Source organism: Notothenia coriiceps, unplaced genomic scaffold, assembly GCF_000735185.1.
Source record: "Notothenia coriiceps isolate Sejong01 unplaced genomic scaffold, NC01 NC01_scaffold00037244, whole genome shotgun sequence".
NCBI classification, from domain to species: domain Eukaryota; kingdom Metazoa; phylum Chordata; class Actinopteri; order Perciformes; family Nototheniidae; genus Notothenia; species Notothenia coriiceps.
In genome coordinates, this window is record NW_011369945.1 from 6,333,258 (window position 1) to 6,355,155 (window position 21,898).

Here is a 21,898-nt window from a genome sequence, read left to right on the forward strand (position 1 = left end):
TTCGTGTGTTTTCCGTGGGCACTTTGTTGCGTGTCAGCCTGACATTGTCATCACACGAGCTTAATTCTGTGATGATCTCACAAACCCAGCTGAGTGTCTATGCCGACCCAAAATAATGTGTGAAAACAATTTGCACTCATTCCATACTTTCCCACCATCTGTTTCCCTGCCCTCCTCTGATGCGTAATGTCAGCTAAAAGGAAGTGCAGATGGTGCCAGCAAGCATCACTTCTGATTCTTCAGGGTCTCACCTTTCTCTTTCTGTCATGAGCAACTCGGTTTGACGGGAGAGTGCAGGGGGGGCGGCGGCGACCCCACACATAACTCCAGAGTATCTCCGGAGGATCAGCTGCTGCTGGCTGAGACACTCTGAGGTGTGAAACCCTCACTGCCACTCATGAAGGAGATAAATGTACTTTCTGAAAACAGATAAGAATGCAGAGCGTAACAAATAGCAGAGACCGAACCCAATAACAGGCTGCAAGAAAAACTAATTATGGTGTTGATATTTGCACTAAAGATAATGACTATCCTCCAGTCAGCTTCGTGTTCATGAAGCAACACAGTAAACAACAGTAACACTCTTATGTATTTCACCTTAAATAATGTTTTACTGTGTTTTGCTTATCTTATAGAAGCAATAGACAGTTTCCATTAGGCATAGTCCTGGTTTTCTCACTGATTTTGTGTGTCGATTTTCCAAGAATAGTTTTGGAAAGCCTTCGTGGACCATGCACAAAAACAACCTGTGTTTGCTCCAGTACCGTCGGTTTAGGAAAGGATGGGGTTCTTAAAAATAAAGGTGTGATGAACATAGCACATATGATTGGTAATATGCAGGGAGATAACATTAATGTATTGGTTGGTAAGACCCATTAACCCATTGTTATGCGTTAAGATGGAGACCGAAAAGAGACCAATTATAACAATATTTAAAAGGTAATGTTTTTTGTTTGTGTTTTTTTCCCCATTCATATTTCAACATGTAGCCTGTGCTTCATGCCGACTCACAGCTGGAGACAGGCAGACACATGAGGTGATTCTCCATATTCATCGCCAGCACTGCTTCTTTATGAAGTTGTGCAGCCATAGCGTTTAATACAGCAGGTGGGAAAGAAGCTACAAAGGCTGCATTGCATTCTGGTCAAATTGTTATCATTAACGAGAGGATCTCTACAAAACATGCAGCATACCAGTGATGTTTGAGATTATATTTCTGCATTCAAACTTCAAACACGCCCTGCAAATACCTCATATGTTCTGATTCTGGGTTGGATATGTGCAGGAATAAGAGAAACCCTAAAGCACACAGAGCTGGCTGATGCTGCTGCTTCTGCCTGTATTGCTCTTGCTTTGGGTTAACATTTGCAGTTTAAAAATAGCAGCATTTGTTTCTTGAGGATGTTTGGACAAGGAACAATAGAGCCTTCAGAATATAGGACAGGCTGCTTCCTCCCGACCAAACCTCTTCCATGACTCTTATTTTTCTGCCAAAATATCAAGGATGTTGTTATTTAATGGAAAGCCAAAACATATCAAAATCATAGATGTTATTTCTCTCTCTCTCTCTCTCTCTCTCTCTCTCTCTCTCTCTTCCCGGTTCGCGTCAGAGCGTGCGCATGCAGCCTCCCCCCCCCTCCCTCCCTGTGTAGTACAGCTCCTCTCCGTCTCTCCCATTCACCACAGTTTACTATCACACTCGGACGGAGCGCGTACAGAGGTGCTGTTCTTCTTCTCTTTAACCCTCGTTGGATTATCACTGTGTTTTTCATCATGCTAGAAGTGGAAGGTAATAAATCACCGTTTTTACATTGCGGCTTTTACGCACCTGGCCTGTGGTATACACTGTCTTCCGGCAGCGTTGACTTGACGCGTTCCTGCTCCGATCATGATGTAGATGTATGCGGGTCTTTTCAAAGTCCGCGGATGTGACTTTGAATATCATTGACTTTGAGGCTAATCAGAGATGTCTGTAAATGCTATCGCTTTCCGTTGTGTAACTGGAAGGAGTGTCTCTCCGTGTGCGTAACGCTGATGCTGAATTTCATCAATGGAGATGTCCAGGAATTGCTTAAAAAATACCAGTTTCTTTATTTCCTTTCTCATGTCCTCGTTTGGAAAATTAGAATCCCGATGCTGAGGAAGCCGGTGCTATTTTAGTCTGCTGTGGGTTTTTCTTTATCTGCTTTGGTCTTGAATTATTCAGAAAGTTCTTTGATCTCGGCAGGGGAATAAACCTCATACAGGGAGGCTTGGACCTCTTGGCTCCCACAGGTCTGTGAGAAAAATGTGTCGAGGTGGAGACTGCAAATGAAATATTGTTTAAATGCAGCAATATTTACAGAACAAAGGCTTACAAATGGCAGTTTTTGATGGAAGTGTGATTAAAAGACTTGAGAAACTAACCAAAAACCATGCAGTGATTTTACTCCCCTCCCTCTCTATGAACAATGGGGAAGTTGCATTATTGGTCATGCAACCTAAAACATATTTAAGTTAGAAAATCCAAACAATCGGAGCTAATTTTGACCATTTACCAGTTTGTATTTCCCTATTACTGCAGTTTCATGACTGACTTGGTTTAAGGCAGTGTTTTGTTGCCAAGAGACAATAACCCATGTTTTCAGTAAGACCAAACCAGGCTTATGTCTTGTGTGCAGGTTAATGACGCTGTTCAGCTTTATTGAAATGAAGCTTTTGCTCGACCAGATGCCGGATTTTGTGTGCAGTGTTGATTAATCTAATGTTCTTGTTAAATGAGGTGATGCCGCTGGGTTTTAGTGCCGTGCTGCAGCTGGAGAAGAACACCGAATCGAGGTCACAAGTGCACAGATTAGAGGATGTGGATGGAAATGAGGACATCCTGGTTTTGTGTGTTGACCTCCAGCCATGCACTTGAAGCCTTGAACATGTTGTAATTATCCGGTGCACATATGTTTAGAGGTTCAGGTTTGATTGGCTTGTTTCACAGAGATTTTTAACAGCAGGATCTGTATTTTGGCTTCTTTAAAACCAAAAAAAGAGTAGTGTGCCCCTCTTGCTCTCCTCCTCCTCCTTCTCCTCCTCCTCCTCCTCCGCCTCATTCATGTGAATGGAGAGAAGCTGAGGGCGGAAGTGTGGGATGCTGCTAGACACTAGAAAAACATGCATTCACATTTAAAGGATCATCTATTTCCATATTTCTCTCACACACTGCTCCATTTTCCCTCTCGTTTTCTCCCTCCAGTGAACGGGACGCCGGCCAGTCAGCTGTCCACTCCTCATTCGGGAAAATCTCCCAGCCCCTCCCCGCCCAGCCCGGGCAGCCTCAACCAACGCATGGTAAGACAAGAATACACAAGCATACACACAAAAACAGTCAGCCATATATCGTTTAGTGACACTAAATCTATAACACATTCCCTCTCTGTTCTCAGGAAAATGACAAATCCATGACTGACAATAGGCCGACTACATCTTAGAGTTGTTAGAAATCCGAAGAAACATCCCAACATCTTTAGTGTCTCAGAAGGGGTGGGGCATTGACCTTTGACCTCACGCTTTGCTGCTCTGGGATACCAAGAATGTCAGGCTCGTGTTAGGATCCTCTACTGTTACCGCCCTTATCCAGTGTTAATAGATTTCCAAGGGCAATCCCTCATTTCATGCTGATTTTCTGTCACATTTCCACACATGCTGACCCACATCCTTTTTTCCTTGAAGAGAACTCTATCTGCCTTTTGGTAGCTACACAATTAATGAAGCTATCACTGACGTTTAGAGATCTGCCGCCAGTCAGTCATTTGTGCAATATCTAATCTAAAAATGACACTGATGGGTGGCTTTGTGAGCGGCTTGCTCCAATCTTCATGTCTGTTTTTATTCTGGGCAAAATTGGTTTGAAATCTCCGTTAGCCACCAAGCTGTGTACAAAAGCAATCTGTACCGACTGCTGATTTGGATTACTTTTTTATCATGTCATTTTGTACATGTCCTTTTGTGAAAATAATTTAGAAGCACATTTTATACTAGTAATTCAGATTATTTCAGTCATCTTTTTATTATGTACTCTGTCATTGACCTGGGTTTGAAATAATCTCTTTTAAAACATCATAACGTGTTTTCTGTAGCTAACAGAGAGACATGAGATTTGGGATGCAAATATACTTTAATATATGAATGCTGTATAGCCTCTATGGAGAATATACAACTGTGCAGAGGGAGCATGCAACTCAAATGGGAGAGAACATTGAATTTCACATTAGAGGGTTCATGTGTGGTGTGTTGGTGTGCGTGCATGTGTTCAAGTCGATTTTAATCCAGTCGTTGACAGTGACGGTGGTGAGCTTTTAATATCAGCCTTAAATCCTAATGAGACGGTTTTCTTGCAGCAGCTTGTAATTTGCAGTAACTCTAAGCCTGCTGCTGATTTAGTTCCTTTTCCCTCGCAAACACACACTTGCACGCTCGGTTCATCTCCTACATTAACATATAGACACAGCAGTATATGTAAACAGTGGATTTATATGGCCTCCAGCTTGCACATGCATTTGTGTACCACTTTTCTACCTGACTGCAGGGGAGTAACTATGATTTATTCTGCAATTATTTAGCTATTTATTGGTGCTGCCACAATGCTTTTTTTAGGAAGGAAAGGTTATGATGCAGTGTGAGTCAATACCTTTTAATAGGACACGAAAATGGAGTCTGTCAATAATGTCTGTACATAAATCAGCTGAAATCAACATAGCATAAAGAATGTATCTCTTGGGCTCAGTAGCTTTGGTCACCTGCTACATTGGATGTGCCAGGGAGAATGAAATAATGGTGGAGGGTCTGGCCTGTATGTTTCTGAATCCATCAGTGATGAGGTTATATTGATGTGATGTGAAGGTCAGTCAGGGACAGATCAGATTTGGGTACTGAGAACAGAAAAGGGGGCACTTAGACTCCAACGGTTGTCTGTGTAATGGAAGTTGGTCACCATACATGTCAACGTTAAAAGGGAAAGAGGTTGGCAAGTGCACACATTTAACACACAAAAACACACATCTTATTCTGCTGTTAATAACAACGATCATGGTGCCCGCTTTCTGCCAATCTGTTCTTTTGTATCATTTCCAAATTTTCAGAGAGCAATCCAAAGAAAAGTCAGGGTTAGTGAGGTGAAGTAGCGCTAACCAGATGTAATGAGAAAAAGAAGAAGCATATTGCCCCATCTTCTCCACAATCAACCTCACCCCCTGTCTTTTCGCCTCCGTCCGCTTTTCTCATCAAACATAAGCCTTCGCAAATGAGCTTTGTAGTGCAATCGAGGCCTCAGTGAACAACCTTTAGATTCTAGTTTCAGCGTTTCTCGAACGTGTATTTCTCAACACGAGATTATTTGGGTGTTTGTAATCGCTGACTCGGCACTAAGCCTGCAATGGCCTAGCTGGAGGGAAGGGAGGAAGCCTCACAGTCCATTATCTTACCCCTCCACTCTGCAGCTATACGATATAGTGTATTTCTCTTTTACACTTGCTTTTTCTATCTGCCCTGTTAGCTATTCTCCCCCTGTCCCTTCCCTCCGTGACAGTTTCTAATTTTCTCTTATACTTCATCTGTCACCCATTCTCATCCCCCCACCACCCAGCTCTCTCTTCCCCATATGAAAGGGTATTAACTTCACGCGGAGAAATGATATGCCATCATTGCCCTTGTAGATTAATTCTAAGCTCCTTTGAGAAGTAAGCGGCAAGTTTCTCACACTATATTTGCACATGTCTTCTCCCTTCTATGTCACCCCTGTGTAAACATGCATGAATAACCGAGTACTCACACATAAATCCTTTTTTGTTGTGCTTTCAAGTAAGCGAGTAGCTTTTTCACCCTTACACCTAAAACGCATAATTTATTCTAACCAAACCGTGACTCAGAAAATGACCTTTTTCTTCACATGAAACTAGCATTTTCACATCTGTGTTTTGAAAAGAACAACTAAGGCTAAAAAAAAAATGACATTTTAAAATGCCTTCAAAGCATTGCAAGTTACCATGAATCCATTTCCTCAGCAGCCACAGAGCCACAGTGACCTATTACGAGGATAGCATTTAAAGAGCTAACCTCGCTGGACCCTGCATTTAAACACTTAGAGGCACTCTGCTGACTGATGTGGGTTGTTCTCACTGCTCAGACCATCCTAACCCATTTCCCCGAGCAGAATACACAGACATGGCATTCCGCTGCAGCTTTTCACTTTCCATTTCACACATGCATAGCTGCAAGCACATAGACGTGCGCGGTTCTTCGTGGCATTTGCTCACAGAATCATGTTTGCTTCATAAAAAAACATTTTAATACATGAAATCACCATTTGTGCGCAGGCAGTAGACAACAGCCCAATGCACACATGCGCTTGGCCATGTGTTTTTTACATTTGATGCACTCTAGCATGACCCAATTTAATGAATAAGCAACACAACCATGAAGGACGGGTCAACATTCATGGTGTCATCTATCCCTTTCTACTTTTCTTTGAGGCCACTTGGATCATTGAAAGCACACTTAGCTTTCCGTATTCATCATGCTTTAATATTTGATATTAAACCTGCTGACACACGCATTCTGTTTTCTGTCAATATCCACTCTAAAGCACGTATGGATGAATTGAATGAGCTGGTGAGGTCAAAGTTATTCCCCGTCTGTTTCCTCCATTAGATGTGAGAAACACATGCAGGGAAATAAATCATTACAAATATGTGGAGTGCAGGGATTGACAGATTGAAGGCAAGTCAAACAGAAGGTTGATAATGCTAATACTAAACAACAGCTGTGATACAGACAGGTAGCCATTTTTGGTGAGCGTACTAGATGTGAAGAAGAGGCTATTGTCAAGTATGTCCCCTACATTCTCCTTTCACCATTGAGTCATTCAAGTCTTCAACCCATTGAATTGCATGCTCCATCTCTCATTACCGTCCATATTTTGTGTTGGGTGAATCATAATTAAATGACGTGTGTGTGTGTGTGTGTGTGTGTGTGTGTGTGTGTGTGTGTGTGTGTGTGTGTGTGTGTGTGTGTGTGTGAGAGAGAAAGCAAGCAGAGTGAAGGTGTGTATTATGATGTTGGTAATTATTGTCTCATCTCATCAATGTGAGTTTGTTGTTACTTCAGATTGTATTTGTTATTGCGTTGTACTTTATTTCTTTTTGTTCCTGTTGTGTTGATGTCATTAGATGGCTTGTCCAATTTTGTGTTCCTATGTCTTCCAAAAAGACTGGCTGCAGCACATGAGGAAACTGTGGAAGATTTTAATGCAAAATTAAAGCTTATACATTGTTTTATTCCTAGAAACACATGATTTTAATTTTGGCTCATATTTACATATCTTTAATTGGTAACATCACATTTCGTAAAAGGCGTTTTGCACTGCCATTTCCTTGTAAGATATGTAAATCTGAAAATCGTCTCTGTGCTCTATCACAGCCCAATTGTATTTGATAACCTGGTGCTTCATTTAAATATTGTGAGTTTGTCATGTAAGGCCGCCAGCTCTTCTTGGCTCATTTGTTTCAGTTTGTATTTTTCTTTGCTTAATGTATTAATTTCCATTTGTTTTCATCATTAAATTCATTGTCATTTCATTATCATTTTGTGTTTTTCTTCTCTTGCTTCTCATTGGTGTTGATTTATTATGTTCATCACACACGAAGACAGACAGGGATCATTTCCAGTCGATGTAGCATGATTATGATAGGATGTTTGGTTCCTCTTTGTTAAACTTGTGTCTGTATTCAGCCGAGCACAAAAGAGATTACAACACAAGCTCAGTCCCAGAGGTGTGTTCATCATCTCTGTCCCACTGCTTATTTTCCGGATGTGTTGTTTCTCTGGCTTAGACAGCCCATTTTTTTTTATTTTCCGTTAAACATTTAATCATGGCCGTGGGATTCCCTGGGATTGTGGCCCATAAGGAACGTGATTACAAAAAAAAAAGTCCTAATAACCAAAGCATAAAGTCAGAATCCCCAAACACTGTTGATCTCTTTGGATGAGAGTCAAACAGATTATGTTGCTCTCTGTCTAGACACCAAAATAAGAGCCAAGATATATTACTGTCCTTATGAGAGTCAGAGCGGGAACTCGGGACCAAACAAAGTACCCTGTTTCTATCAAATCATATTAGATGTTTTGCCCAACAAGGCGAACACCAATAAACCCTGCTTTTGCTAGATAATGCATGACAGTGAACGTGATAAGAAAGAGCTGGAGAGGAGGTTTGGCTCTCCAGCTCTGAAGGACGGCTTTAGGATGTGTGTGTTAATCGCATTCACACAGGGTCATCGAGGACAAGACTAGCCTTGATCTTAAAACAGTTTTGTGAATGTGTGGTGCATTTGTAATCCCAAATTGTACAGTTGACAAGACTTCCTTTTCATTCTTTCTGCTGCTACACGTCTGAGATGACGCTCCACTGTTAAGGTCATTCGTGGACATCCCGTTTAATTCACATTTACTCACCTATCAGCATTCATTCGCTGAGTGTTGTCCTCGGAGGTTGGAGAGCAGTAGCTCCAGCCGTGATGTGAAGGTTTGTCAGTGTGTGTGTTTTTGTTGTGGTGTGAGTCATAGCCAGAGCAAAAGTGTAGAGATGTAGAACTAGGAATAGTTTATGTTGTGTTGTGCAACAGGAAGAAAGTTGCATGGTCTAACAATAACAAGACAGTTCTTGCCAAATGTAAGGATCAATATCAACCACAGCAGACTATCTTTCTCACCGTGTCCTTGTTTTCACTTTCTCTGTCTCTCTACGCTTCTTATTTTCTCTTCACTCTTTCTATCTCTCCATCTGTCTCAAAGTTTTTCCGCACAGGAAAGAGAGACACAGTGTTCAAAGGAGGTTGAGCTTACCTCCCAGCCCGCAGACAGGAAACGGCCATATATAGGCTTCTGTCTGCTCACTGGAAGTCTCACAACCAACCTCTCCTCTCTCCTCTCTGTGAGCAGTTTCCATAGCAACAGTATTTTGTTTCCCTCGGTGGCAGGAGGAGAGAGATAGGAGTTCAAAATGAGAACGCCAGTGGAGGACGGGGCTGGATGTGAGATAAGGGCATAAGAGAGGAGAATATACGAGTCAGAAGGGGAATAAAAGAGCATGAGAAGGATGTTTTGTAGATAAAGCACAGGACGGTCATCAGCTTTATGGTTATTAAGTGGGTTTTCTTGTTCCGGGATGAGTGCCCAAGCAAAAACAATATTACATAAACCAAATTCAGCCTGACTCACAGCTACATTCACCTTGGTAGCTCTGAGGTCCCAGCAGCGGAGATGAGTAAACAAGCTGACAGTTACTACAGAGATATAGGGAAGCAGGGCCCTGTAAATAGTTCAGATCTTAGTCATTGTGATGGGAGACCTTTTCCTCTTTCTGCCTTGACAGCGAAGTCTTCAGGCTGTATCACAGTCTGACTGGGCATCATATAAATTAGAGGCTATTTCTAGGCAAGCTTTTTTTACATCGAGTACATCTGCGCTGTTGCTCAAATCCACCATGTGGAGTCAGAAGGAAACTGATTTAATGTGACAGTTTCAAAAGTTTTCAAAGGTTTGATGTGTGAACTTTTACTATACCCTTATAGCAGCCTTCTACACGTCACATTGTGCTGGCTCGGTTAGTATAAAAACAACAGGAAGCATCCATTAATTCAGCAACACTGTTTGGATCTCATCTCTCCTAAGGCGTCAGGTTTGATTAGTGTGTAAATTATGCTATGTTTCCCATTATAGAGCTTTAAAAACACTACACATGCACCGAAATCAGAGATAAGTTGTATTATCAGCTACAACATTAGTCAGCATCAAACCACTGATGCACTGCTCTCAGTTGCTCATGTATCACACACATAGTCCAGACCATTCACAGCGCAAAGACCGTTGTTATTAATTCTCATCGGCCAGCTTATCTTTTGGAGAAATTATGGTGGCTGCCACTTCAGTTACTGGCCAGGCGGATGTGCCAGCTGCACCTGGAGGATTTGTTCGAGCACTGGACATCTCCCAAATACCTTTAACTGATTTGTTCCTCACAGGTCTGACTGTGAGAGAACAGAGACGATGTTCATCTAATAAAAGAAAAAAAGAAATGAAGCTAATGGGTTTTAGAGGAGATGAGAACAGAAAGATGTACAGGAGCGAGGACAGACAGAAACAGGAGAGGGGTAGATTCTCATTTACAGTCCAGACTAGATCCTCGCTCCCCGCCCTCGGTGCTTCCATGACAACCAGACAGAAGGTTACGAGGTGGAGGGCGTAATGAGTTTTGGTCTTTTGATAGATGCAGACGCTGCATCTCTTTCCCCTTAATGACCTCCTGATGCTCACCAACCAAATGAGAGGCAGAATTCATCCACCTTTTATTTAAGTCACTAAAGTTGTTTTAGCTGTTATTAAATGTAGACGTGAGGAAAATAACTGTATAACATTTTACAGGATTGACTTAAAGTCGTATGAACGGAGAGGAGCTTATTGGGATGCAACATGGACACACACAGAGGGGGTTTGCTGAATAAGTAACCGGTTTATATTCAACTCAGTAGCCTAAGTAAATCTGTTCTGGCTCTTTTATGTGAGCACATAATACAGGGCAGCAAAGTAGAAAAGAGAGACATGCAAACACAAAGACAGACTTCAGGATGTCCCGAGGACAATGTACTTTTGTCTATTTTTGGACATGTTTCTATTCGGCTGGGATTGTAACAGAAGGGACTGCTTTATGGTGTTTGGTTTAGAGTGGAGTGGATTTCAAACTTTTTAAAAGGATAATTAAGATTTAAATATTTACCTCCCTCTCTACAGGGGTCCCAGGGTTCTTCCAGCTCTCTGTCTTCCACTAAAGTGTCCAGCTCGGTAGAAGACGGTGATGGACCTGTGACTGACGGTGAGGAAAATGATTGTAGCCATACTGTCATGCTTGTGCCATCTGTCTATCAGTGGGGAAAGGCGATGTACTTGCTAATATCATGCATGTGTGAATCATGTTATTGACCTTTGGTGCGTCTCGCTGTGTCTGCGCTGTACATCCTGTTTTCTCACACCTTTTACTTCTTCACCTCTCTGACTCAGTGACACTACAAACATCCATGTGCTGGTAAATGTCAAGGTACCAAGAAAATGTCATTATTATGTTGAGTCATGGATCTCTGATGTTCTGATCTTTATTAGAGGGCACAGAGACCATCTCAAATGTAAAAAATTAATCCAATAATTGCATACATTTAATTTATAACTTAGTTTCATGTTCACTTTTTAATTTTCTTACTTGACCGCCATTTACAGAGCTCTTTACGCAAAGCTGTAGAGTGACAACATGTCCACCAGAAGAACTACAGCTCTCATTGGCTTTGAAACAAAACATATAAATAATAAAATAAAAACATATTTTGAAACTGATGATGGTACTATAATATGTTTACATGTATTTGTTATAACCTATATATTTTAGGTATCTGTGATATCTTCATTCATTAGTTTTTTATCATTCCATTTACATTTTCTTTACAGTTTAATCAACTAATTGTTTTATGTATACCATTTATTTTCATATCATTTTTACAAATCTTATCTTTTAGTCTTGTTGGATATAAATGAATGAATTGTAGCAGTAAAAGCTTTAGCCTTTAGGTCCTCTCCTATTACGTTATCAGCCTGGAAGTGACTTTGAGTCCCCCAGCTTCTCTAAACCTCGGCCTTCTTCCCTTGCAGCTGAGGTTTTAGTCGACGAGGTTCCAGCTGTGCCGTCCTACATATCGGACCGCTACAAGGTGGGACGCACGTTAGGAGATGGGAACTTTGCAGTGGTCCGGGAATGTGTGGAGCACACTACAGGACGGGAGTACGCTCTGAAGATCATCAACAAGGGCAAATGCAGAGGAAAGGTGAGCTATGACTCTAAAAGCAAAACGTATAGAATTGCTGATTGCCTAAGTGTTCATTGGAGAAAAAGACTTTCAATGTATTCACTAGTTCTAATACTTTGTTGATGTCAATTAAACTACAAGAAAGACAAGAAAAATTACAGTTTGCATCAGGGGACAAACTTCCTAGTACTTTAGGATTAATGCTGGAGATCAAATTGAATATTTTTAGGATCATTAATCTTGATCTGTGTTATTTAAAGAGAAGTTAAACACCATTTGGAAAATCCTCTTTTTACTTACCAGAAGTGTGTGTGTGTGTGTGTGTGTGTGTGTGTGTGTGTGTGTGTGTGTGTGTGTGTGTGTGTGTGTGTGTGTGTGTGTGTGTGTACACCGTCAAAGCAGTATTAGATGTTATTAAAGGAGCAACAGAGCACACACACATCACAGCAGGAGAGGGTCTGGTGTTGAATAACCTTTTTTTCCATTAACACATTTGTTACCCCCGGCTACAACATCAATTTCACTTCCTATTTCTAGGAGCACATGATCCAGAATGAGGTGGCCATCCTGCGCAGGGTCAAACATCCAAACGTCGTCCTGCTCATAGAGGAGGTGGACACTTACAGCGAGCTCTATCTGGTCATGGAGCTGGTCAAGGTGTGTGGCCATGTTTGTTTACTGTAATCACATGTTTATTTGTATGTGTTTGTGCTTCATATGCTCTGGCTATGGACAGGCAGGGATATGTGGCCAAACAAAGATAATGGATGTTTTAAGATAAGATAAGAAGGACATTCTTGTGCCAGAGTTACAAAGATACAATAAATATGATAATAATAGTACCAATAATAATAATAATAATAATAATAATAAAACTGTACAATAGCAGTGCAGTAAAAAGAGAAACAAGAAACAAAGATGGACAAGTTATGATTGTAAAAAAGTCAGGATTGTTAGAGTTAAAAAAAAATGTAATAGCTTATACGTAATTGCACATGTTATTATTGCACATGATTTTGAAGTGGTTTCTCATAATGATATTGCACATACTGGTGGTCCGGCAGTTTTCCTTACTGAAGGGGGAGGAGTTATAACGTTTTATGGCCACTGGGAGGATTCAAGATTCAAGGCTTTTATTGTAATTTGTACATGGCTACAGTGTAGTTATGACAATGAAAATATTACTGTAGGTCACAGACTCCTCAGTGCAACACAATAAAACGGATACAAAAAGTGCAAGGAAACAATAGAATAGAATAGAATAAGTGCAGAAAGGAAAGACCTCCTGTGGCGTGCCATGGTGGTCCTCAGCGGTCTCAGTCTAAAGCTGAGAACACCTTTTCTCTATACAAGTTGGTGATCATTATGTCCAACTCGAGAGTGACAGAGACAGAGCTGTGACATTTAACCGCTGAAGCAAATAATGAATTCCAACCAGCCACACACTGGGACCCAGAGAATCGGTCTGTGGCCCGGAGCGCTCGTGTGTTCACATTCTTTATTCTCCCTCTCGCTCTCTGAGTCAAGAAATGTTTGTGCATAATTCAGAAGCCAGGAATGTGATCCATCTGTTCGTGTTGTGGCGTAGAGTTACTACAGAATATAGATGAGAGGCAATCTGTGGAAGAAGTGTGTGTACGTGTGAGTGTGTCCAAAATAGGAGGATCGAGAGGAGGCTGTAGAATAGATGAATGAGGTTTAGAGAGTCTGGGAGAGTGGCAGGGACTGAGAGAGAGAGGGAGGGAGGGAGGGAGAAGGATGCACTACAAGGGGAGGAGAAGGGTGAGTGCAGTGTGAGGGAAGGTACCAAAAACATGGCGAACATATCGTTTGGTGATCTTTTTCCTTTTTGTGCTAGGTCCCTTATTTAATTAATGGAAAGCGTGATATTTCAGACAATAGTTTCCAGTTTTAAAAATAGATAGAAAGCAAGGCCCAAAAATAAATCGTTTTTCAGCATGGCATGGAAGAACTTGCTTGTCCAGAGGCTTGAACTCAACCCCATCCAACACTTTTGGGACGCCAACTGTTAGCAGAGCTTCATCGTTTGTCACCCGTGACCGACCTCACTAACACTGCTGTAGCTGAAGTGGAGAAAAGTCTAAAGTGCCCAAGTCTTGTGGAAAAGCCTCCCAGGAAGAATGGAGGATGTTATAGCAGAATATTAATGTATATGCCTTTTGGGGATAGGATTGTCAATGGTTACATGTATGTCTTGGACTTTTCTTCTTTATTATTCACATATAGGTGTAATATCTTGGTGTCAACATACCTTTGACCACATGTTTGAGATAGAGATGTGGTAATGCTGACATGTCACTGTGCCCGCTGGATGCTGACTGTGTCAGATCCTGTGCTAGGAGAGAGAGTTAAACAGATTCAGCCCTATTTTAAGCTCTGTTCCACTTAGTGCACTCAGAGAGAGAGAAAGAAACAGAGAGAGGGGTGGGGGGCTGGGAGTTCATACAGAAAGGTAGAGAAAGAGCCTAAAAGACAAGAAATGTAAGGGGAATTTGAAAGAAAGTGATATGTTTCAAGCTTGTAAAAGAATAAGAACACAGTTTACTCCTCCAGCTGCTGACCAAACAAAATCCCTCCCTAATGAATCCAGAAGCTGGAAACTCTCTTCAGTGGAAAAGAGGAGCTAACTGTGAAACCTGTCGGGTTGTGTGTGTGAAAACGCCAAACACACTCCTGTTCCTAATAGCTGTCCATCATGATTTGTCTGCAGGGGGGGGATCTGTTCGATGCCATCACCTCTGCCAATAGGTACACAGAGAGAGACGCCAGCGGCATGCTCTACAATCTGGCCAACGCCATCAAATACCTCCACAGCCTCAACATTGTGCACAGAGACATCAAACCCGAGAACCTGCTGGTGAGTGTCTGCATGTGTCCATACAGGATCCTACATCTCTTGCCGCAGTATAGCTTCCCTGTGAATGGACAGTGAAGGGCTATCAGTCACTCTGGACCGAGATGACTCATCGCTGCTGCCCTCACACCTCCCGCACACTCCTTCCCCTCCCTCGCCTGTGCCTTCCCTCCCTCCTTCTCCCTTCTGTCGACCTCCTCATTTTCTTCTCTTCTTCTTCTTCCCTCAACTACTGTTCTTCCTCCCCCTTTTTGCCCCTCCCATCACTGCTTACAAGATGTGTTGCAGAACATGGTAGCAGTGAATGAACAACAATTTAAAAAGACGCTGAAATGTCTGGACAACTGTTAGTACACGAAAAAGGGATTATAACAGCGTGAAGGTCATAGTTTGTTTCAGTTATACTACTGTGTAATTATACCCACCCTCTATTACATACATAAACATGTACAGTATTTGCTAATACCTTACCAATGCAATTTTTGATTGCAAGTCACTGGAGGTTCGAACCTGTTAAAGACTTACCTCCCAGTGGTATTAACAAAAAGGATATCGCTGCATACTGCTCCCCCCCTCAACCCATGTGTTTAACTCACAGAATAGTTACATTATTCTACACACAAAAACAGAGTTATTCAAAAAAATGGATATACAAAACCATTAAATATCCCACTTCTTTTTTATGTGCATAGGTGTATGAGCATGGAGACGGCAGCAAAAGCCTGAAACTGGGAGACTTTGGTTTGGCGACTGTGTTGGACGGACCTCTCTACACTGTTTGCGGGACCCCGACATATGTAGCACCAGAAATCATCGCAGAAACAGGGTAAGAGTTAAGGTTTCAAATGACAACTTAGAGAAATGACACACAGGCCACAGCCTATATATACACTGAACAAAAATATAAATGCAACACTTTTGTTTTTGCTCCCATTTTTCATGAGATGAACTCAAAGATCTAAAACATTTTCTATGTACACAAAATAACCATTTCTCTCAAATATTGTTCACAAATCTGAAAAAATCTGTGATAGTGAGCACTTCTCCTTTGCCGAGATAATCCATCCCACCTCACAGGTGTGGCATATCAAGATGTTGATTAGACAGCATGATTATTGCACAGGTGTGCCTTAGGCTGGCCACAATAAAAGGCCACTCTGAAACGTGCAGTTTATATTTATTGGGGGGGTCTGGGGGGTCCGAAAACCTAGGGTTAAACCATAACCCTAACCCTAACATGTCACCCATCTCCTTCGCATAGAGTTGATCAGGTTGTTGATTGTGGCCTGTGGAATGTTGGTCCACTCCTCTTCAATGGCTGTGCGAAGTTGCTGGATATTGGCAGGAACTGGAACACGCTGTTGTATACGCCGATCCAGAGCATCCCAAACATGCTCAACGGGTGACATGTTAGGGTTAGGGTTAGGGTTTAACCCTAGGGTTTTCGGACCCCCCCAGACCCCCCCAATAAAGCAAAACTGCACGTTTCAGAGTGGCCTTTTATTGTGGCCAGCCTAAGGCACACCTGTGCAATAATCATGCTGTCTAATCAGCATCTTGATATGCCACACCTGTGAGGTGGGATGGATTATCTCGGCAAAGGAGAAGTGCTCACTATCACAGATTTTTTCAGATTTGTTAACAATATTTGAGAGAAATGGTTATTTTGTGTATATAGAAAATGTTTTAGATCTTTGAGTTCATCTCATGAAAAATGGGAGCAAAAACAAAAGTGTTGCATTTATATTTTTGTTCAGTGTATGTATCACTTCTTAATGCATTAAGGCTTCAAGTTACAGATTTGTTTAGTAAATATTGTTTTTCTTAAGAGAATGCTTAAGATGTTAATATTTCCTTCTTTCTCTGTATCTTTGCCTCACGTCATTATATTCCTTGTCCTTGTGCAGGTATGGCCTTAAGGTGGACATCTGGGCAGCTGGAGTCATCACCTACATCCTGCTGTGTGGTTTCCCCCCCTTCAGAGGGTAAGCTAACAGCTGGAGCTGCACCACGAAGTGAAAAATGCTCATTCACTTTAAATATACTAATGTCATATATGCCTTCCTAGTGCAGTATTTCATTTAAATAGACACATTCACATGAAAACGTTTTTGTTTGCAGGAGCAGTGACGATCAGGAAGTGCTTTTCGATCAGATCCTAATGGGACAGCTAGAATTTCCTCTGCCGTACTGGGACAACGTGTCAGAGACAGCAATGGTGAATATATATTTTCATGTATTACAGGACATGATCTTTATGTTGGAGGAAACTGACTTGACTCACCAGTGTTTGTTTGCTTCTTAAGGAGCTGATTCGATCCATGCTGGAGGTGGAGGTGGATCAGAGATACACTGCCCTCCAGGTGCTCGAGCACCCTTGGGTCACTGTAAGTACAGGAACAATTGAGCTAACATGTCGATTCGCGATAGTTTCCCATCAACTCAGATTGTTTTCCTCTCCTCTCTTTTTGCTCGATACAGGATGAGGGTCTTTGTGAGAACGATCATCAGTTGTCAGTAGCAGGGAAGATAAAAAAGCACTTCAACACTAATCCCAAGAGCAACGACACGACTGCAGGAGTGTCCGTCATTTCTGTAAGTCACCACAGCTAGAAACTACAGTACCCATAAACCAACTGGTCTAACAGATTGTCAGGTTCAATTGTAGTTAAACTGGTTTATTTAAAGGTCTACAGTTTTCCTTTGTTCTGCCGCTAAAGACAGATCCGACTCTCTTAGTAAAGTTTGTTTTGTTCTGTTTTTAAGTGAACTGGTGTTTAGTTTGATTGTGCTGGTTTCTCTTTGTATTCAGCTGGATGACAGCTTTTCTATGCAGAGATCTGGGTCGTTGGATTTCTACCAGCACCCGGCCATGTACTGGATAAGGTACGCCAGGTTTCCATAGAGACACAACCGGGTGGAAATCAAAATAAAGAGAAATATTGTCTTTGAGACTACTGCTTTGACAGCTTCATGTCGTCCCTGCTCTTTGGTCGTTGTGTCCCTTGCTCGCTGTAAACATATATTTTGTGCAGCACATTCATCACTGTCATCTGTTTTTGCTTCCTTTGTTTTGTGTTTCCTGGAATGTGTGAATGGGGAACTGCAAGTCACTATTAAAAATACCGTTTTGAATGTCTCAGAATTGAATATGTTGCGCATGTTTTACAAGGAAGTAAGCAAAGTGACCTGGCTGAGGTTTTGTCTTTAGTAATGGTCACCTTCTGTTTGCACTATTTCTTTGTGAGTGCTACCTTACAAAGAAATAACCCTGTGTGCCTGCTTGTTGCTTTCAGTGATGTTTGTATCAATGTCATACTCCCCACCTGGCTGCCTCTACTGATAGCCCTTGCTATATTAAGCTCCTGAACTCCTGTTGTGTGACTTTATGCATCATTGATTTATGGACGACCTAGAGGTTTTGTGATTACAAATGTTCCTAGTTATAAGAGGAATTAATAACAGACCTGAATACATAAATAAGAGATTAATTCAATGTATTACACAATGTAACAACTGTAGCTTAACATCTTTATTAAGAACAATATAAAAACGTTTTATGAATTTAATCAAAACTCTTCATTTACGGGTACATTTTCATTGATCTTTTCATTGAATTACCGTAATTTTCGGACTATAAATCGCACCTGAATATAAGCCGCAGCAGCGGCATACCACTCTCGGTTCCACTTTTACTTTTGGGCGCTACCTGTCTCACTCTTTTCCGGCCTCCAGCTTTTCCTGCTGGAACCCGCCGCTTAAAGGTAGGGGTCCGCGGACCGGCCATAGAGCCCATAGAGTTAAAGGTGTTGGCCGTTAGCTGTAAAAATCCATAGATTAGCCGCACCGTTATATAAACCGCAGCGTCGAAAAATAGGGAAAAAGGCGCGGCTTATAGTCCGAAAATTACGGTACATAGGAAGTCATGTTTTCTGAGGTAAGTGATAAAAAGGGGTTATCTGAATTCAGGAGCAATTCAGTATAACTTGAAAATGTAAATAGCAAGTATATCATTGTTTATTGTATCCTAGGATTATTATTACTCATTGANACTCTTCATTTACGGGTACATTTTCATTGATCTTTTCATTGAATTACCGTAATTTTCGGACTATAAATCGCACCTGAATATAAGCCGCAGCAGCGGCATACCACTCTCGGTTCCACTTTTACTTTTGGGCGCTACCTGTCTCACTCTTTTCCGGCCTCCAGCTTTTCCTGCTGGAACCCGCCGCTTAAAGGTGGGGGTCCGCGGACCGGCCATAGAGCCCATAGAGTTAAAGGTGTTGGCCGTTAGCTGTAAAAATCCATAGATTAGCCGCACCGTTATATAAACCGCAGCGTCGAAAAATAGCGAAAAAGGCGCGGCTTATAGTCCAAAAATGACGGTAGTTGTTTATATATTCCATTATAAATGAGCAATTTGTTGCTTCCCTGACTGTCCAATTAAATATCTAAATGATGACTTGCTTAACATAATCAAGGCTCTCCTGGTCCTCCATACTAAATGACTGTGCTCCTGGATCCTTACTCAAATGGTTCTAATTCAATCTTCTCCTCTTCCTCCCTCCTTCAGGCCACCCCTCTTGATAAGGAGGGGCCGATTCTCCGACGAGGACGCCACCAGGATGTGAAGCTCATGTCTTTGCAGATGATACCGACGGTGACAACAGTAAGAAACATCAACAACGAAATCTCTACGGGCGGATCCTCCCAGTTGCCTCCCAGGCCGGCCCATGGCCCCTCCCTCTCTGACCCCTGACCCTTCCCCGAGCCCCAGCCTCCCTTCTGACTCTGATGACATCTCCATCAGCTCAGCCAGCACCGCCTGCTCGCCCTTCTAGAGAGGATGAGGAAGAGGAGGGGAGGAAGAGGAAGAGGAAGAAGCGAGAAGTACAAATCCTCGTCCAGCTCCTCCCTCTATATGGAGGAGGAGGAAGAGGAGACGTCAGCTTTCTCTTATCTAAGGCTGGGGGTGAACAAGGGAAAACTGTGGAGGGATAAAAAACAACAACAAATTAGAGAACAACTTTTTGCTCACCTGAATCCATCTTTCCAAACCTTGAGGAGAGATTGATCAAAGGGTGGAAAGATATGGTAGTTTGGGAGAAAGACTTAAGAGGCAACCAGAAACAGGAGGAAGATGGAAAGAAATGAAAAACTTGTATTTATTTATTTGTAACGTTCTCTCATCCGAGCACATGTTGCAGAGCTGGAGGAGCGAGAAAGGGCGTTGACCTTTCAGTGATGATCTGGCCTCGACATGGAAACTTCATCATGGTGGAGCTGCTCGACAAGGCAATATGAGAATATGGACCAATGTTCATGTTTTATTGAACCTTATTTATTCATTCTTTATTCACTGCATTTTTATATGTATTTCCCTTTTTCATAAAGGATACCTTTTTGTTGACTAGGGGAAACGAAAATGATAGGAAAGTGTTAGAAGTAGAGCTCAGAAATGCTGAAATAGACTAATGTTGGAATATGAGAGCTACACTGTGTAGAGGAAGGAGTTTTTTTCTTACAAATGTGTTAAATATAGTGTTCGTAGAAAAAGATAAATGACTGATTGTGTTCAGTGCTATAACTCTGTGCTCCACACAGTATTGGCGTTGCCTTCCTGTAATGTTGGATTGCAGTATTACAGTTTACATTTTACACAGACTGCTATTAAGAAAATAATGGTGCATTTGATCCCTTCTTGTAATTTTGTTAACTGCTTTGTTCATGATATATTGATACACACAATTCAGCAGCATTCTGGTGCTTGTGTAGCAAACTCAATTTTTTTTCACAAATTCACAATCATTCTGAATTGATATCATATTAATCTTGGTATGTTGTCATTTTCATGTACACATATAAAGCCTTGTTTACATTTTTTCTCTAACAAAGGCATATTTCATCCACATTTTCCAGCAGTAATGAAAGGTATAATTGTTTCAGCCTATGTGTACCACTTGAATGGGTTTGGAGGAGTGTTTTGTGGTAAATGTATACAATTAGCCGTTTATGAGGGTTGCCTATTTGCACAAAGTACTGCAGTCAAGGTGCAGTCAAACAGAGAGAGACGGTTTGGATGTCTGAGAACCAGCAATTCTGGAAAGCAGTAAAGTTAAAGGATGGTGGAGGAATGATTCAGCTCTGTAAAACCTCATTCATGGCTTCATTTATTTAGATGAAAGCATGACAGACATAGTAGCCTATTCTTATAAAAAGAATTCAGTTTCGTGATGAAATATTGTTTATAGGTTATGTAAATAACACAATTTCATTTATTTTGATAGTTCACAATACAGTATATTTCTTTACTAGCAGTAAGTCTATCAAAAAAACTAAAAAACATTCATGTGTCAGCAAAGAAAAAAACAAACAAAGCAGAGATCATGATGATGAAATGACACAGTACAGTTGAGTTAAAAAAGACCATTTCAACTTGAAGTTGTAGCGCCTGGATGGATCTACGCAGACACATCTAGAGAGGACAGCCATCTTTGCTTCCTGTCAGACACTGGGAATGATGTCACTTCCTTTGCAAAAGCAACTGGTAAAGGAATTTCCAGTAACTGATGTGAGATAACAGAAAGGAGAAGCCAGAGGGGGGAGAGAAGTTCCTTTAAACTTGTTTTTTACTTAATTTTTTTGACTTTTTACAGCTGATCTCAGTGCAGTCGTCACACTTGTCTGTTTCTGTGTTTATAATCTCATCATCACATATACAGTAATGTGCCGGCATATTGACCAGATCAGTATGAATTTGTTGTGCTGTTGGAATCAAGCACATGGGCACATGTGGTTTACCAAAGTGCTCTCCCTGCTGCACCACAGTATTACAACCTGTTGCAATACCAATACCTGTACCTCTGTTCAACAATGGTCTACCAATAGTAATAGTAATAATTAAAATATGTTTCAAAAACACATTGTATCTTTTTTTAAGCTTTAAATGAGTAGAATCTGTTTGGTTGGTGGGAGATTGTTTTACTTTTATCAGACAGGCAGTACACGACTCCTGCGGTGATGGCGGATTTATTCTTAATATTAAACTGTCAAATAAATGCACAGTTGAGTAAGATTTGTTTGTTATTTGAAGGGGTGGCACTTGACTAGAGAGGTACTTGATGTAGTTATGAATCCCACAACA

The 21,898-nt window shown here is 41.4% G+C and overlaps 1 protein-coding gene across 3 annotated transcripts in view; it reads left to right on the plus strand.

Annotated features, from left to right (window-relative positions):
- dclk1a (doublecortin-like kinase 1a) overlaps window positions 1-21,675 on the plus strand; it is a 59,870-nt gene extending 38,195 nt beyond the window's left edge. For 2 of the 3 annotated variants that reach the window (XM_010793367.1, XM_010793368.1), the window contains exons 6-17: window positions 3,227-3,321; window positions 10,816-10,897; window positions 11,722-11,894; window positions 12,414-12,533; window positions 14,608-14,754; window positions 15,444-15,577; window positions 16,659-16,736; window positions 16,873-16,969; window positions 17,058-17,138; window positions 17,233-17,346; window positions 17,564-17,637; window positions 19,328-21,675. In XM_010793367.1, the coding sequence (XP_010791669.1) occupies window positions 3,227-3,321; window positions 10,816-10,897; window positions 11,722-11,894; window positions 12,414-12,533; window positions 14,608-14,754; window positions 15,444-15,577; window positions 16,659-16,736; window positions 16,873-16,969; window positions 17,058-17,138; window positions 17,233-17,346; window positions 17,564-17,637; window positions 19,328-19,385 (1,253 nt within the window). In that variant the 3' untranslated portion in view covers window positions 19,386-21,675. Of the gene's footprint in view, window positions 1-1,700; window positions 1,790-3,226; window positions 3,322-10,815; window positions 10,898-11,721; window positions 11,895-12,413; window positions 12,534-14,607; window positions 14,755-15,443; window positions 15,578-16,658; window positions 16,737-16,872; window positions 16,970-17,057; window positions 17,139-17,232; window positions 17,347-17,563; window positions 17,638-19,327 lie in introns of those variants that run through there. The other variant, XM_010793369.1, reaches the window with a different exon arrangement.
- Window positions 21,676-21,898: the final 223 nt, after the last annotated feature.